The sequence below is a fragment of the Sus scrofa genome, chromosome 3 (genome assembly GCF_000003025.6).
Source record: "Sus scrofa isolate TJ Tabasco breed Duroc chromosome 3, Sscrofa11.1, whole genome shotgun sequence".
In the NCBI taxonomy this organism is placed as follows: domain Eukaryota; kingdom Metazoa; phylum Chordata; class Mammalia; order Artiodactyla; family Suidae; genus Sus; species Sus scrofa.
In genome coordinates this window covers 2,814,180-2,829,997 of record NC_010445.4, presented here as the reverse complement: position 1 = coordinate 2,829,997, position 15,818 = coordinate 2,814,180, and the positions used below count along the sequence as shown (strand labels likewise).

The 15,818-nt window shown below is 44.4% G+C and overlaps 1 protein-coding gene across 4 annotated transcripts in view; it reads right to left on the bottom strand.

Moving 5' to 3' along the window:
- The window catches only part of SDK1 (sidekick cell adhesion molecule 1), a 513,421-nt gene extending 497,841 nt beyond the window's left edge, over window positions 1–15,580 (bottom strand). For all 4 annotated transcript variants that reach the window (XM_021087982.1, XM_021087980.1, XM_021087981.1 and 1 more), the window contains exons 1-2: window positions 15,423–15,580; window positions 669–775 (exon numbers count right to left, since the gene is read on the bottom strand). In XM_021087982.1, the coding sequence (XP_020943641.1) occupies window positions 669–775; window positions 15,423–15,466 (151 nt within the window). In that variant the 5' untranslated portion in view covers window positions 15,467–15,580. The remainder of the gene's footprint in view (window positions 1–668; window positions 776–15,422) is intronic.

Below are 15,818 nucleotides of genomic sequence, written 5' to 3'. Positions count from 1 at the left end.
TCTTTTAAATGAAGAGACAGGTCTGGCCGTAGATTAAAAAGATAACGAAACAAAGAGGCCATCGGAGATGGACGCTGCCCGCAGGGATTTTGAACTGGGAGAGTGTTAGATGCTTTGCACTGGCCACCTCCCCTCCCCACCCCTCCCCGAGACCACACCCCAGCCCGGGCTCCCCGCCTGCAACCACCCCTTCTGTCACTCTCCCCATTCCCTGCAGCGATGGGTACTTTCTGCTGTGCAGCCGAAGCGCTGCTAAACCAGTCATCGCCGGAAAGAACCGATTACAACTGGATAAGAGTTATCGAATTAGGTTTCATTTTGTGATTTTAAGGACACGTGAATGGGAAAATAATAAAAGCTAAGAACAGCTCATTCACAGAACAGAAGGCGCCGTTCTCATATTCACTAAACTCTCCAGGGTGCCTTCCAGGGCCCTTCATCTACGGAACTACGGAAAAAAGCAGCGTTTACCTCATTCGCCCGCTCAGCATCCTCAGACCAGCCACACCAGCTCTTTACTTCTCTCTCCCCCCAATTTTGGCAATTAGACTATTCCCATAGAACCCAAGACAGAAACCCAGCTTCCACCGCGGTGAAAGGAGGTTTTGATCAGCCTTCCACAGACCCTGTTTTGTTCACATTTGTAGATCATCTCACTGTGCACGTACATGCGACTTGAACTTCTGATCTTCTTTGCAAGAGCGCTCCCATTCTGTTCCGAACCACGCAGCGGTAAAACCCAGCATCCAGCCTCTGTAGAGACGGAATAACATACCTGCCAACACCAAAAAGCAGTGTTAATGGCTCCTCATCTGGACAGCCTCACCATCTCACCTACGAGGTGCTCAACTGATATTTTTGATAAGCTAACATCTATGCCATCCTGTCCCGACCCACGCACGTACTGCAACTGCAAATTACTTGTGAGATCACTGCATTGCTATCTGCTCTCCAACTAGGCTGTAAACATCCGGGTAGCTCGGTTCTGGACCCATCGGGTTCATCACTGTACCCCTGGTGCCACACCTGGAGTAGGTATCGCACGTGACTGCTTGAATGAGTGAGAAATGTTGGTAGATGAAAGTCATCACACTAAAACCAGACCTTTCAATCCGTATGTTGTAGTTTTCTCAGGACTTGTAAAAATTATTTGCAGAACTGGCAATGGTTGAATACAATGTGTTGTGTTACTGTGCATCAAAGTTCAAACAACGCAGGAGGAGATACGGATGGCATCAGTGACACCACCTCGGCCCTGCTCCCCCCTCCACTCACAACAGCGAGCAGACATCGCTAACGCCTTACACACTCCCTTGCTTACTCCACAAAGGCCTGGCGTCAACTTTAAAAACTTTCCTGATGACTGAAAGGCCATTTCATTTGTATTTTCCCTTCCTGTGCCTGTTAAGTAACCATCCCTCACACCAATGCCTTTCTAAAAATGTCAGTAAAGGGAGTTCCCGTCGTGGCGCAGTGGTTAACGAATCCGACTAGGAACCATGAGGTTGCGGGTTCGGTCCTGCCCTTGCTCCGTGGGTTGACGATCCGGCGTTGCCGTGAGCTGTGGTGTAGGTTGCAGACGCAGCTCGGATCTCGCGTTGCTGTGGCTCTGGCGTAGGCCGGAGACTACAGCTCCGATTGACCCCTAGCCCGGGAACCTCCATATGCCGTGGGAGTGGTTCAAGAAATAGCAAAAAGACAAAAAAATAAATAAATAAATAAAAATAAAAATGTCAGTAAAATTTTACAGAGGGAGAAAAAGAAGTAGTTAGAAGATACAGATTCCATAAAAGCCTTCGCTTAGGTGTACTGGTGGTTTTATAATGCAGGATTTTTTAAAAAATCCATAAACAAGCAGGACATAAAAGCGAAGGCCACCTGAAGGGGGTCCTACACCTCCAGAGCTCACACCGTTCCCGCGACTTAGGAGAGCACATTCATTGATTTTTAGGCCATGTTCACCCAAAACCAAGAATGAGTCTTGAGTCCTGGATACTTTTCACACATGGGAGGGTATCTATCATAAGAAAGAAAGAGAGAGCTAAAATCCAATCAAAGAGTAGCCTCCTTTCTGAAAAAGAAAACAGAGCGATGCTATCCTTTTCTTAAAAGATGCTCTGGTTATAGTTATCTTCAATTTTAAAGTATTTCCTCGTATAAAGTATAATCAGAGAAACTTGAAAACATCAACTAAGAGACGTCAAGTACGCGTTCCCCTAAGCGTACCTTGAAATCACTTATATTCACCCAATGGCTCATCTTTTTATTCCAGTGTGTCCAGTTAGTCAACATGAAAAAGGAACTGACAGGCATAATTTTTTAAGTGAATAAAACATTTGGACAATACAGGTAATTCATTATTAAGCAAATATTAATCAAGGTATGCTTCTCTCTGATAACCATCTTGAGAGTCCACTGAAAGTTTAATAAAATATTTTATGAAAAAAATACTGCTGAGTTTGGGTCTTCAAAATTTTATTCCTTTCTGAGGAATGGTTTCTCTCAAACAAAAAAATTAATTAGTGAAGACAATCAGAACAATACCAAACTACACACGCAGAGTCAATGCCATTTATTTAAATTACAAATCAAGACAGGAAGGATCAGCCGTTTTGATTATTACACACTGTGATTAGAATAAGGGGGAGCTTTTGAGATCAGGTTAAAACAAAGTCACGAAAACTTTTGGGAAAAGAAAGAACACAAGTTATTGGAGTACATGTCTGAAAAACCCTAAGAACAGTTTCATCACTGCAACATAACCATATTTATATGATTGCTATTCAATCCACTTTTCCTTTTTTGCAGTTTCCTGAATAGATTTTCTTCTGAATTTCTGCAGCAATCCTATGTACTAAGGAACAAAAACAGCACTGCCTTCAAACAGTAAAGGAGAAACAGACACAAAACTGAATATTAGGCATATGCTGTTTTGTATCGTCTCTTTAGTCTAATGTCTCACCAGGGAAAAAAGATACCAAAAACTTGCAAAGTAATCCACCTATTACAGGGAGCCCTACACAAATTACGCGCATCCAACAGATGGGAATATTCACTGCAAACCTATTGTTTATAAACACACGTTTTTAAGCAGAGAAAGTTTCCTGGCTCTTTATAAGAAAGTATGATAAAACCTTAGCACCATATGCCACTAAAATATAGAAAATGCCTGCTCCCATTTCAAATAAGCACAGCAGGGAATGTTTGTATTTGCTGTGTCAAAGCAGAATTTACTAGACTAACAGAATGTTTTCCGGGGCTAGTTCATTATCAAGAAGAGCAAATCAGAGAAAATCTAACACAAAATCACAAGAAAACCAAGGGTTTAAAAGTCCATTTCTCTGCAAATCAAAACTACCACGAGATACCAGCTCACACCAGTCAGAATGGCCATCATTAAGAAGTCCACAAATAACAGATGCTGGAGGGGGTGAGGAGAAAAGGGACCCTCCTGCACTGTCGGTGGGAATGTAAATTGGTACAACCACTATGGAGAACAGCATGGAGGTACCTTAGAAAACTATACATAGAACTACCATATGACCCAGCAACCCCACTCTTGGACACATATCCAGACAAAACTTTCTTTGAAAAAGATACATGCACCTGCATGTTCATTGCAGTACTATTCACATAGCCAAGACATGGAAACAACCTAAATGTCCATCGACAGATGACTGGATTAGGAAGAAGTGGTATATATACACAATGGAATACTACTCAGCCATAAAAAGAAGAAAATAATGCATTTGCAGCAACATGGCTGGAGCCAGAGACTCTCATATGGAGTGAAGTAAGTCAGAAAGAGAAAGACAAATACCATATGATATCACTTATATCTGGAATCTGATATATGGCACAAATGAACCTTTCCACAGAAAAGAAACTCATGGACTTGGACAATAGACTTGTGGTTGTCAAGGGGGAGGGAGTGGGATGGACTGGGAACTTGGGGTTAACAGATGCAGACTCTTGCCTGTGGAATGGATAAGCAATGAGATCCTGCTGTGTAGCACTGGGAACTATGTCTGGTCACTTCTGATGGAGCATGAGATGTGAGAAGAAAGACTGTATACTTGTATGTGTAACTGGGTCACCACGCTGTACAGTAGAAAATTGACAGAGCACTGTAAACTAGCTATAACGAAAAAAAACAAAATAAAAAAAAAAATTCCATTCAATTGGGTTGTTGGCTCTTTTGCTGTTGAGTCGTATAAGCTGTTTGTGTATTTTAGAGGTTAGGCCCTTGTCAGTTGCATCATTTGAAGCTATTTTCTCCCATTCTGTAAGCTGTCTTTTTGTTTTCTTTTTGGTTTCCTTCGCTGTGCAAAAGCTTGTCCGTTTGATTAGGTCCCAATATTCTGTTTTGCAAAGAAGTTCATTCTGTCCTTTTTTCAGATGGCACATGTCAGTGATAGCATTTGATGTTGGTGTCTCATTGCCTGACTGACTTCACTTAGCAGGATAATTTCTAGGTCCACCCATGTTGCTGAAAATGCCAGTATTTTGTCCTTTGAATGGCTGAGTGATATTCCATTGTGTCTATGTTCCACTTCTTCTTGATCCACTCCTCTGTTAACAGGCATGGCTCGAAAAGACACGTGTACTCCACTGTTCACTGCAGCACTATTTTCAACAGCCAAGACATGGAAACAACCTAAGCACCACACTGTCTTGACGACTGTAAACAGAGCAGAATGGTGCCTTCGGGATGGATTAGCATCCTGCTGTGTAGCACTGGGAATTCTGCCTAGTCACTTATGACGGAATATGTAATGTGAGGAAAAAGAATGTATACATGCAAGTATAACTGGGTCACCATGCTGTACAGCAGAAAAAAAAATATATATGTATATAAATAAATGATTACAAAAACGAGAAGTCATTTCTGCTCTGTAGGAGCATAAGTGAGTTCTGAACTGTCACGTGGAATGGGCCAAAAGAACAACCCTACAACTTCCCTGGGAAGCCGCTGTAAGTCCATTTCAGTCTGTGAACACCTGCTTGGCGAGCCCTGCCTGGAGCGGACCTCTGGCCTCCCTTTCTGCCCAGGCTCTGCACCAGGCCCCTGGCTTAGGAGACTAACCTGCTACGAGTCCTGGTGGAGGCAGACCCCGTGTTGACAGGCCACAGGCGTGAGACGCCCCACCATCACTGGACACACGTACCCTGGACTTGCAGATGTGGGGCTGGGATGCACAGGTCAGGATCTGTCCAAAAGCAGGGGCGGGGGAACCCTGGTCAGGGGAACAGTGCAAGTGACCAATGCCGCTCGGGGCCGTGGCTCAAGCAGTGGCAACCAGGGTCTATCAGGACCCTTAGGGGACTGGCTCTTGGGGTGGTTTGGCTCTGGCAGGCTTGCCGCACTCGGGTCCTGCCCAGCATCCAGCCAGCCCGATGACCATAAAAGCGACCCAGGGTCCAGGCGACAACTTCCTTTTTTGTTTCAGTGAGAGAAGGTTTGTGTGGCTTGTCCTAGAATTCCCCAAAACGATGCAAAATAATTTTGGTTGATAACACCTTAAGTTACTAGGTACTTGCCATGGTCACAGAAAAAACTGATTAATGCCTCACTGAATCATCTCTTTTTTAAAAATCAGGGCTTCCTGGTTAACCACCAAGAATCATTACGTGCTAAAGAGTCACCCCCTAAACTGAGACTAACTGCCCTGTTAAAAGGAGTACTCTTGACATGAACCACTAAAATCTTAGAAAATTTCTGACAAAATACTCTGTTTTAGAACAGTTACTGTTGAGCAGTTCTTCCCAACAAGTTAGATGCTCTAAGATACAGGACTACACAGCCCTATCCTGGTTCAGAATGACAAAATCACATCTTCAGGACAGAGGAGAAAACCCGTACTTCTCCCTGGGGGACAAAATCCGTAACAAGAAATTTTAATACTCATTAAAATTAGGTACAAGGTTTTTTTTCTTTTGGGGGGGGGTCCACATTCATTTTATGCCACTCCAGGTAAGACTATTCCCCACAATTTTAATTTTTTACACAGGTATGAAAATACCTATCGTGCATGAAAATAAACCGAGTTCTACAACATACTTACATATCTTGGCCCGAAGCCCTTTCTTACCTTTAACGTGAAAAAAGAATAAAGAAAAAAACTAATACGAAACTAAAATACCTAATCCTTCTTGGCACTACTTTTTTTTTATGGAAACAAGATTATAAATAATTTTCAATTTTATTTTTATAAATTTCCTGTATAAAATTTAAAAACAAAGCAATAATCAAAAGTGGAATGAGTCCATAGCTGGCTTTTTCCTCAAGCAAACAGTGAAGAAAAAAAAAAAAAAAAGCCAGACTGAAACTGGCTGAGAAAGAGATGGACACAAAAATTTGAAGATGGGTCCAGCTCACTACGAGGTCCTACACACTGAGCCAGTCGAGGGTTATGTGTTGAATTCTTTCAAAAGAGTTAATTGGTATGAAGTTAAAGGAAACAGCATGATAAAGATGGAAGTTAGCTGAAAGGAACATTATATTCACAAAAGTTCTCTAATCTGTGTTTCATGTACTTAAAAAATGTGTATTAAGTTGAAAGCAGCAATACACAGGTCCCCGCTGGGGACGGGCTAGGCATCCATGGGACCTGCCACAGGTGTCTGGGAAGAGAAACTGGAGACCACAAGCCCCCCGGGATCAGTGGGTGTGGGGATCCGCCCGCCACGCACAACTGCGTTTAACCTTGACCCACATTTATAAAAACCAACCCAAAACACCCAGCGTTAACCCTGACGTGTTGCGAAGCTTCTTCTTCCGGGACTGTGGTTTATGTGATTTCCTCTGAACATGAACAGTGTTTTGGGTTCATTCATTCTTCATCCATTCCTACCTTCTATTATCAAAGCGGAGGCAGAAAAGGAAAGAAGTCACAACGGGCGAAACAGACTCAGGACGGGAACTAGTCCGTCAGATCCGGCCTTAGGAGAAGACGCTCTCTCAAGTCAGGGAGAAAGGAGTTCCAGAAGAAATGGATTCGGGGGAGCTGAAAAATCCTCATTCCATCTCTGTTGACAATTCTTAGTATTGCCCGGTTCTCTAAAGACATTTATATATAAAAAAAAAAGTCCAGGAGCATCACACCAAGAGTTAAGTATGGGGCCACGTTAGCTTCCACGGTCGAAACGATGCCGACCCAGACAACCCGTTACATGTTACGATATTGGCGTAAGCAAATTAGAGACGTGAACTAAAAAGCAAACTTGTCTCGTTTGGAAGCATTTGCCGGCAATCATGTGCCAGACTTGTGTGGTCATTCTGGCTGACGCTCTTCACTTAAGATTCCACAACGACCCCCAGACAAATGAACCAAGCAGAATTCATTCTCTAAATCCAAACACGAGTTTTCAAAGCTTGGCTCCAACACAAGTTTTCAAAGCTCAATGCTAATTCTGCTTCAGAAATCCTCTAGAAACAGTTCTATCTGCGATGACCACATGGAGTTGAAATGGCAGTGCATTAAAATCCGAAATACATACAAATAATACGCCCCTCTGCGGCAGGGATACAAGCCCTGGGACACGCCACGTCAACATGAGAGATCAAAATCAGGCACGCAGTGCAGACGCATGGCCCGTAAGCCCTGCAGGTCAGAGTCTTACCCGGGGATGAGGAATGAGACAGCAACAGTCCACCTGCTTTCATCTGCCACGGCTCATTCCCCCTTCCTTATAAGCAGACGGACAAGAGGACGGGACGCCTTCGGAATGGGAAATCCGCTTGCCAATGCCAAGGCTCCCAACTCTAACTGTGTGATTATGGAAGAAAGGCCAACATCCGGTGGAGAGCTTGACCCCACTGCTCCAACCTTTCACATCCGGAGCACTAGGAAAGCAGAAAGCTACCCCGAGCCTTCAGCAGCTGGGGCCTAGAAAGCATTCTACTGCTTTTAGCCCAAATGGGCAGGACTAGCTCATCAGAGCCAAAATATAACCTGCCGTTGCTGTGAGCTGGGCAGCGCAGAGAGGCCAGCACCAATGGAGAGTGAGGCAGCAGAAAAGCATGACTGAAAACGGGGTTCGGGAAACTCCACCTTATGCGGCAAGGTGCAGGTGTAGACGGGAGCCAGGCTCAGTGTGTTGGGTTCATGAAGAAACCAACTGGCTATGTTTCACTGAAGAAAAGGGTTCTCTGAAGTTCCCAGCAGCTCAGAGGATTAAGGGTCCAGCGACGTCACTGCTGCGGCTAGGGTTCGATCCCCAGCCCAGGAACTTCCGCATACAATGGGCAAGTCCCAAAACAAAACAAAACAACAACAGCAAAGGTCAAAAGGGTTCCCGGGGATTCCGGCTGTGGTGCAGAATCCAACTGCAGCGGCTCAGGGAGCTGCAGAGGCAGAAGTCTGCTCCCTGGCCCAGTGCAGTGGGTTAAAGGACCTGTCATTGCTGCAGCTGCAGCCCAGGTCGCAGCTGTGGCTGGGATTCAGTCCCTGGCCTGGGAACTTCCATATGCCATGAGGCAGCCATAAAAATAATAAAACTAAAAGGTTTTTCAAACAGGTCTTTCTTCTTGACGAGTTGTGGACTCAGCAGATTAAAAACAAAACAGAAAAACATGTAGAGGAGTCCCACCCAAGAGCTTCGTGATAACGCACGACAGGTGCTTTGCCTCAGGGCCTTAAGCCTAAAGGACTCGCCAAAGGTTCAATCTGGGAGAGTCAGATGTGGCGGTGATACTGAATTTGCAGACACCCGAACACAGAGCATCTGCCCATCTACTTAGGTCTTACTCTGTCTCCTCAGGCAACGTTTTGCAGTTCCTAGTGTCAAAATCTTACAAATCCCTTGAGCGGTTTCTAAGATCTTTTTAAGCTATTAAAATTATACGTACATATAGTTATATAAAGCATATATAAAATACATATAAATGAATTGCATATAATTTACATATATAATTGTATTCTTCCCAGTGTACAGAAATATAATTAATTTTTGCATGTTCATCATGTATCCTGTAATGTCACTAAACACACACTAGACTTGGCAGCTTTTTTCAATATCACATTTTCTACGTAGACAATCATGTCGCCTTCCATAAAAGACACTTCTACATCTCCGCTTACACTCTGGATGCCTTTTATTTTATTTTTTCCTTATTGCACTGGCTAGTAAGTCCACCTCTGCCTCCTTCGGGATTCCAAATACACATGCAATAGGCCATGTGAGGTTGTCCTGTCTTTTCGTTGTGTTTGATTTCTTTGTTTTTTTTCCATTTGCCTTTCACTTTCAATAAGGTCTACTGCTGTATCTTTACTAATTTCTTCTGCAGTGTTGAGCTTGCTGATAGTCATTCAATGTGCGTTCATCTCAGACATTCAGGTTTCCCCCTTGGAAGTTGGATTTCTGCCTTTTAATACCTTTCATGTCTCTCGGGAACTTTGATCACAGGGGATACAGTGGCAATGTTTCAGTGTCTCTGTCTGCTCATTCTAACATCTGTGTCAGCTTCGCTTTGGTTGCAACTGATTGACTCGCTCATTATGGGTCATAATTTCCTGTCTCTTTATACACCTGACAAACGCTGACTGGATTCCAGACACTGCGAATTTTACCCCGTTTGGTACTAGACACTGTTGTTTCCCAATAAATATTCCTGAGCTTTGTTCTCCGACATTGCAAAGGTACTTGCAAACAGTCTGATCCTTTCTGGTCTTGCTTTTAAGATTTCTAAGGCAGGACTGGAGCTGCGTTTGGTCCAGGGTTAGTAATTCCCTGCTAGAGACCCAGGATGCTTGTGTACACGTTATCCAGTAAGGCCACGAAGTACGAGGCTGAGAGCAGCCACTTGACCGAGCCCTGAGTGAGCCAGGGGCATCAGGCTGCCACTGCTTGGGCCCTTCCTTCCCTGGCCGTGGGCAAGCTCCTCCCGTGAGAACGTGCTCATGAGCGAGCTGCTCTGTGCTCAGGCTCCTCTGAAGACGTCCGGAGCGTGTTCTCGGCTCCCCAGCGCTCCGCCTTGACCTCTCTGAGCCCCCAGCTCTCTCGGACCCGGGATGCCTCCGGGTTTCACCAGCGCTCTCCCTCTCAGCCTGGAAATCCTCTCTGAGCTGTGAGCCGGGCGGCCACGGGGCTCAAGGTCTTGCTTTTCCATCTCCCAGGCGTCACGCCTTCCGTGGCCTCATGTCCACACCTTGAAAACAACTGTTTCACAGACGTTGTCCGGGATTGGCGTTGTTTAGATTTCCTGTCTAGAATTCTCCTTTCTACCTCTCAGTGGGGTTTTCTACGTCATGTATGTTCTACTCATGCTTATAAAGGCTATTCCCAGGTATTTAATAAATTTTATTGATATCGTGGAATTTTTCAGCCTTTATAAGATGTAACTTTTCCCTTAACCATTCCTATGGTTTATTGAAATAAGAAGAATAAACATCCATCAAATTTCTCCTGTTTATACTGCAGCGGAAATGGAACCACAGAGACAGATCACATAGGAGACGCTAAGATTTTCAGTAGTTGAGAGCATCTGATTATTCCTCCCGTTTTAATCATGCGTGCCGTGCCTAGCATAATTCTTGGCTTGGAAGTTCCTGGCTATATACGTTGAATATAATTCAAAATATTTTTTTATCCTAAAGTAGAAAATAATTTGGAGTAAATATTTGCTGGGGAAAACAAAATCCAGATACAATTCTGCCTGCGACACACAGCTTTCCTCACTCAACCACGGTCATTTCCCCCTGTAGCCACCTGTGCCTAAACACGGATGTAAGCATCAAAATGAACTCTGCAATATCCGAAACTCACCAACATTCACTGTGCGGTGTGTAACACAAGCAGCAAAGAAGATGCTGTTTTCAGTCAAAGATGGAAAAGGCGAATTTATAGTCTTTGCTTTTTTGAGCTTTAGCATTCTTATAACTGACACCAAAGGGTGGAGGGGAGGAGAAAGAGGGACCCCACTTCAGGTAGGAGAGACCTACCATTTTCCTAAAGTATCCATATTTTTCAATTTGAAACTTACAGCAGTCTCGTGAAGGTTAACAGATGACAGCTGAAGGTACTTATTGGAAGGAAGCAGATGAAACAGTAATTTGAAAAAATAGCGTCAGATTTTTAGACAGGTTTTATATCTTGGAAAAAATGATGACAAAATACAGTGGATCCTTGATAACCCATCTCAGTGTCTGAAGCCCTCAGTGAACAGAACATAATTTAGCACATTTAACCCAAATTGTTCCTGCTTCAGAACAACCCATTTCTATTGAAATGGTACTGAAGTATCCACCTTATTTTAAGGGTCGACAGACAATGAACCACCTCCTCAATCCTGCTTCAATACAACCAACAAGGCTTTGTCTTCTGGAGGATTATCTAGGGTCTGTTAACAGGAAAATGTGCTCGTGTAAAGATCACCGCAGAAAGAGCTTAACCTCCTTGCATGTTTTTAAGTCGACACCACAACTGCTCTAACATACACGAGTGTAAGCACATACAATAATGGCATAGTGCATGTTTTGGCATGTTAACAGAAAACTCTCACCTCACCGTTTTAAATGTATCCAATGGAATCTGATAAAACACTTTTGATGTCCACATTACCTACTTCTTTCTTTGACACAACTTTCACACCGTTTCTTTCTACTCTTTAAATTTGAGTATCAAATTGATTTACCCCACAGAATTTCATTCCAATGTAACACATTTCTATGCCTGAAAGTTACTTATTTACTAACTATCCCACATATTTCTCTGAAATATAAATATACCAATAAATGGGAATTTAGTAAAAATTTCCTTTGACCAAAAGATTCTAAGTGCTGAAAAAATTTTCTTCTGGATTACATGTTGTTGCCATGATTCAGAATACACAGTTAAACAAAACAACAGATGCATTACAAATTTTGAAAAATAATTACTAACCATTAAAAACTTAGAAAGGAGGTATGTCTCTTGAGTGAAGGCGGTTGGTTTTTTCTAATTATTTTACATTTTACTGAATGGAAAGTTATTTACTATTAGAATGAACAGAGTCAGATAGAAATGAACCCCCAAAAGAGAAGAAGGTATTGACCACATATTTGCAGACAGTTAATTTAACTCTAACAAGTACACAAAGGAAAAAAAAAAAACTAGTCGAGAAGAAGCTGATGCAGACCAGCAAGCAAAACACAATGAGGTCATAACAATGCATATGGATTTAGAATATCAAATAATATCTTTTTGCAAAGTTAATGAAAGTGTCTTCCGAATGAATGAGAAAATATCAAGCACTAACTTTCCTACAATGTGTGTTCCTTCTGCATCAAGAGGAAACACTGATCTGAGGAAAATTAACAGACTTTTACACCCACCCCCCTCAAGATCGGCCTTGCAGGGTAGGTGAAATGGAGACAACGGCGCTTCCGAGAAGAGTACTTCTCAACTGGTTCTTTATTTCGAACAAATCTGGAATGTTCTAATTCCAGTAAGCGTAAGTGGGTCTGAGCCCTGGAACGCTAAGTCTGCAGCCCGGATGGATGAAACTCCCGGCCTCGCTGCGGGTATTGCTTGTAGATGCTTCTCTGCTTTGTTCTCAGAAATGCTCCTAGAGGCACAATATGGACTTGGATGACGGCTGGAGAATGACAAAGGTACGGCTGTTGACAAACGTTTGGAAGAGCTCTTGGGGCCCACCTACTCAACACACCTGAATGGAGGCAACCCCGAGAGGTGTCAAAAGCTCGAATTTCTAGGGTCACACTCTGCCCTTAAAAGAAGTGCACATGGAGTCAAGGCAAGAAGCTCTCTATGGGCTGTGTAAAGGAGATCCCTGCAAGCTCAGTAGTTTCAACCGTGCCTGTTCCGCGCGCGGAACAGATGGCGCCACGGAAGACTTAACCTGGGAAATGTGTGCCCATCTCTTGTGAAGTGGAAGAAACAGCACGAGGCGGGTACAGATAGAGAAGGGCCGGTGGCGACATAAAGGCGTGTTTTCCAGGAGCTCAGTTTTGGAAGACATGCGTGTGGAAGCTGGAGAGCTGAAAAACAATTCCAGGGCCACGTTCCCAGACCAGGTGCACCAGTTAGAAGGCCAGCCTCTCAGTTCATTGCCAAAATCCTTACTTTGTGTGAGGAAGGACAATATGCGTTCTTTTGAGACCTGCTTTATTTCTGCCCAGGGCATACGAAACATTGTGTCATTGAGTTTTTATGAGAATCCTTGAAGGTGGGTTTTTTGTGATACCCGTTTTACAGAAGGGACACGCAAGAGCAAACTGGTTAGATTCACTTGTCCAAAGTCAAACAGAGAAGTTGAAGAGAAGTTTTTTTTTTTTAATTTCATTTGTATATTTCATATCCGCACAATGGAACAAAGACATTTTGCTATGTTTACAAAGTCGTTTTCAAGGGGTAATGAACACCATTCCGCTTAACCTAGTGGTACCTGCAAACCTTAATCAGACCGAACAGAAGTATTTGAACTCAAGTCTTCTCATCAAAGCCCACTGCTCAGAACGGCTCTCACTTTTTTTGTTGTTTGTTTGTTTGGTCTTTTTGCCTTTTCGAGGGTTGTTTCCCGCGGCATATGGAGGTTCCCAGGCTAGGGGTCTAATTGGAGCTGCAGCCACCGGCCTATGTCACAGCCACAGCAATGCGGGATCCGAGTCGCATCTGCAACCTACACCACAGCTCCCAGCAATGCCAGATCCTTAACCGACTGAGCAAGGCCAGGGATCGAACCCGCAACCTCGTGGTTCCTAGTCGGATTCATTAACCACTGCGCCACGACGGGAACTCCCAGTTTTCACTTCTGAGATCAGCTTTTTGCTTTCTTATACCCTTCTAACAAACCAAGCTGCATCTCATATTACAGTAAAATGTGATGCTGCCTAGAACTTAATACGCTTGCTCATGCAGTTTTTCTACATTAGAGCCTTTTAATGCTCACACTCCACCAACGAGGTACAATCGCCCCCATTTTGCAGGTATCAAAGGTGGGGCTAAGAGGTGGCTTGCCTGCTAACACGAATTGGTAGTGAGCTGAGATTCAAGCCGAGGTCCGTTTGGCTGGAATGTGCTCTGAGCTGCTGGGATCAATGGCTCCCGCACCTGCTGACACAGGCCTAACGACAGAAGAGGACAGTCTACACAGGCAGGTGGACAACGCAACCGGGCAAAGAGAGTTGGGCACTACCAGCTCGGGGCCAGGGAGTGCTGGGAGCTGGAGCACCCAAGGGCAGCACTGCCCAGCGCCTGCTTCTGTGTGGGCCGCAGACCCGGGTGGCCAGGCCTGCTGCCCGTTCAGGAGGAACCGAAAAGCAGACTTTTCTATGAAATCGTTCAAGAGTTAAATACTATCAATCGGTTAAGAAATATATGCTGTGTGCACATCCACACGTACTTTTTAAACGGCTTTTTCGAACATGCACACTGTGTTCCGGCAGGCTGAATGTGGTGCCCTGAGGAGCGTATTATAACTCCTGAGGTAAAGAGCGTGGGGGGCGGGCTACCCCCAGGCTGAGGAACTCGTTCCTCGGGTTAAAGCAGCTCCAGCCAGCCAGTTCTCTTTCTTACATGATGTAAATCAGAGCCCGGGGCTGCTGATCTGTGCTGGCTGTGGGGCCTCTCTAAGTCTCCACCCCACTCGGAGCCCCAGCATCCAGCATAATCCTCACCGCAAATAAAAAGATCCAACGCTGGAGAGGCCTGGCCCTGGCCTGGCAACTTGCATATGCCGCAGGTGCGGCCCAAAAAAGCAAGTAAAAAAAAAGAAAAAAGAAAAACTAAAAGACCTCAAGCACTGCAAGGCGGGGCTCGGAGGCTCACAGGCTGGTCCTCACGCTTCCTGGGTGAACCCCAGGTCTCGGAAGGAACCTGACCTCCAGCTTCCCCCATCTCAGTCCCAGCATGGAATGCACTCTGTCCCCAAGGCCCAGCACGTGCCCGGTGTTCCATACTTGTTTCTGCTGCTGATGGCAGACACCGCGCTCGTGCCCGTCCTCACACAGTTCTACCTCTTCCCGGCCCAGCGCTGAAAGGCAGCCAGGGAAGGTTTCTGTTGACTAATCAGAGCTCCAGAAGCTACTGTCCTAATGAACTCTGCTTAATCATTTATGCTCCTTAGGCCAGAACCACATGCAGTACTCGTGGGTGGAGCTGCTGCCTCAAGAAAGCACATTTCTCATGCAAAAGCTGCTTTTCGCATTCTTTTGTCACTGCCTTTTTTTTTTTTTTTTTTGGTCTGGTAATTTCACTAAGGGGCTTGCTTTTATAAATATAATGACAGACTTCCTAAGTATAACTACAACCTGTATCAGAACAGTAAATCGCATTCTGATTACAGTTCAAATCCATTCCTTTAATCCTTAATGCATTACGAATTCAATCCAACATTTTGCCCCGTTGTGCAACAGCCAATAAGGCAACTATTCTAAACACATCAACCCGAAACGGAATCTTATTCTCAAGCAAGCAATTACTTGTATTCGCTGGTGTACGTGGTGAGCTCCCTGTCGCCATGCATCCACTTGATCTCCAAAGGCCAGCTCCCTTCGGCAAGGCAGGTGAGGACGAGGCGGTTCCCTTCCAGGTGAATCTGGGGTAGGCCTGGCTCTGTTTTAAAATACGGCACAACATCATCTGAAACAGTAAAGAAAAAAACAAGAGAGAGAGAGGAAACAAATTGAATTGAAGCACACATTTGAATGGCATGCATTCAAAGCATCCATCACTTATTTAAACAGACCTAATTTTAAAAAGGGGAAATGAGGGCTGTGTGGCCCAATTAAACGGCAAATCATCCTTGACCCCTAGAAACCTGCAATACCCTGGGTAATATTTCAAAAAGCGGAATGCGGTGTGACAGGACCATCCGA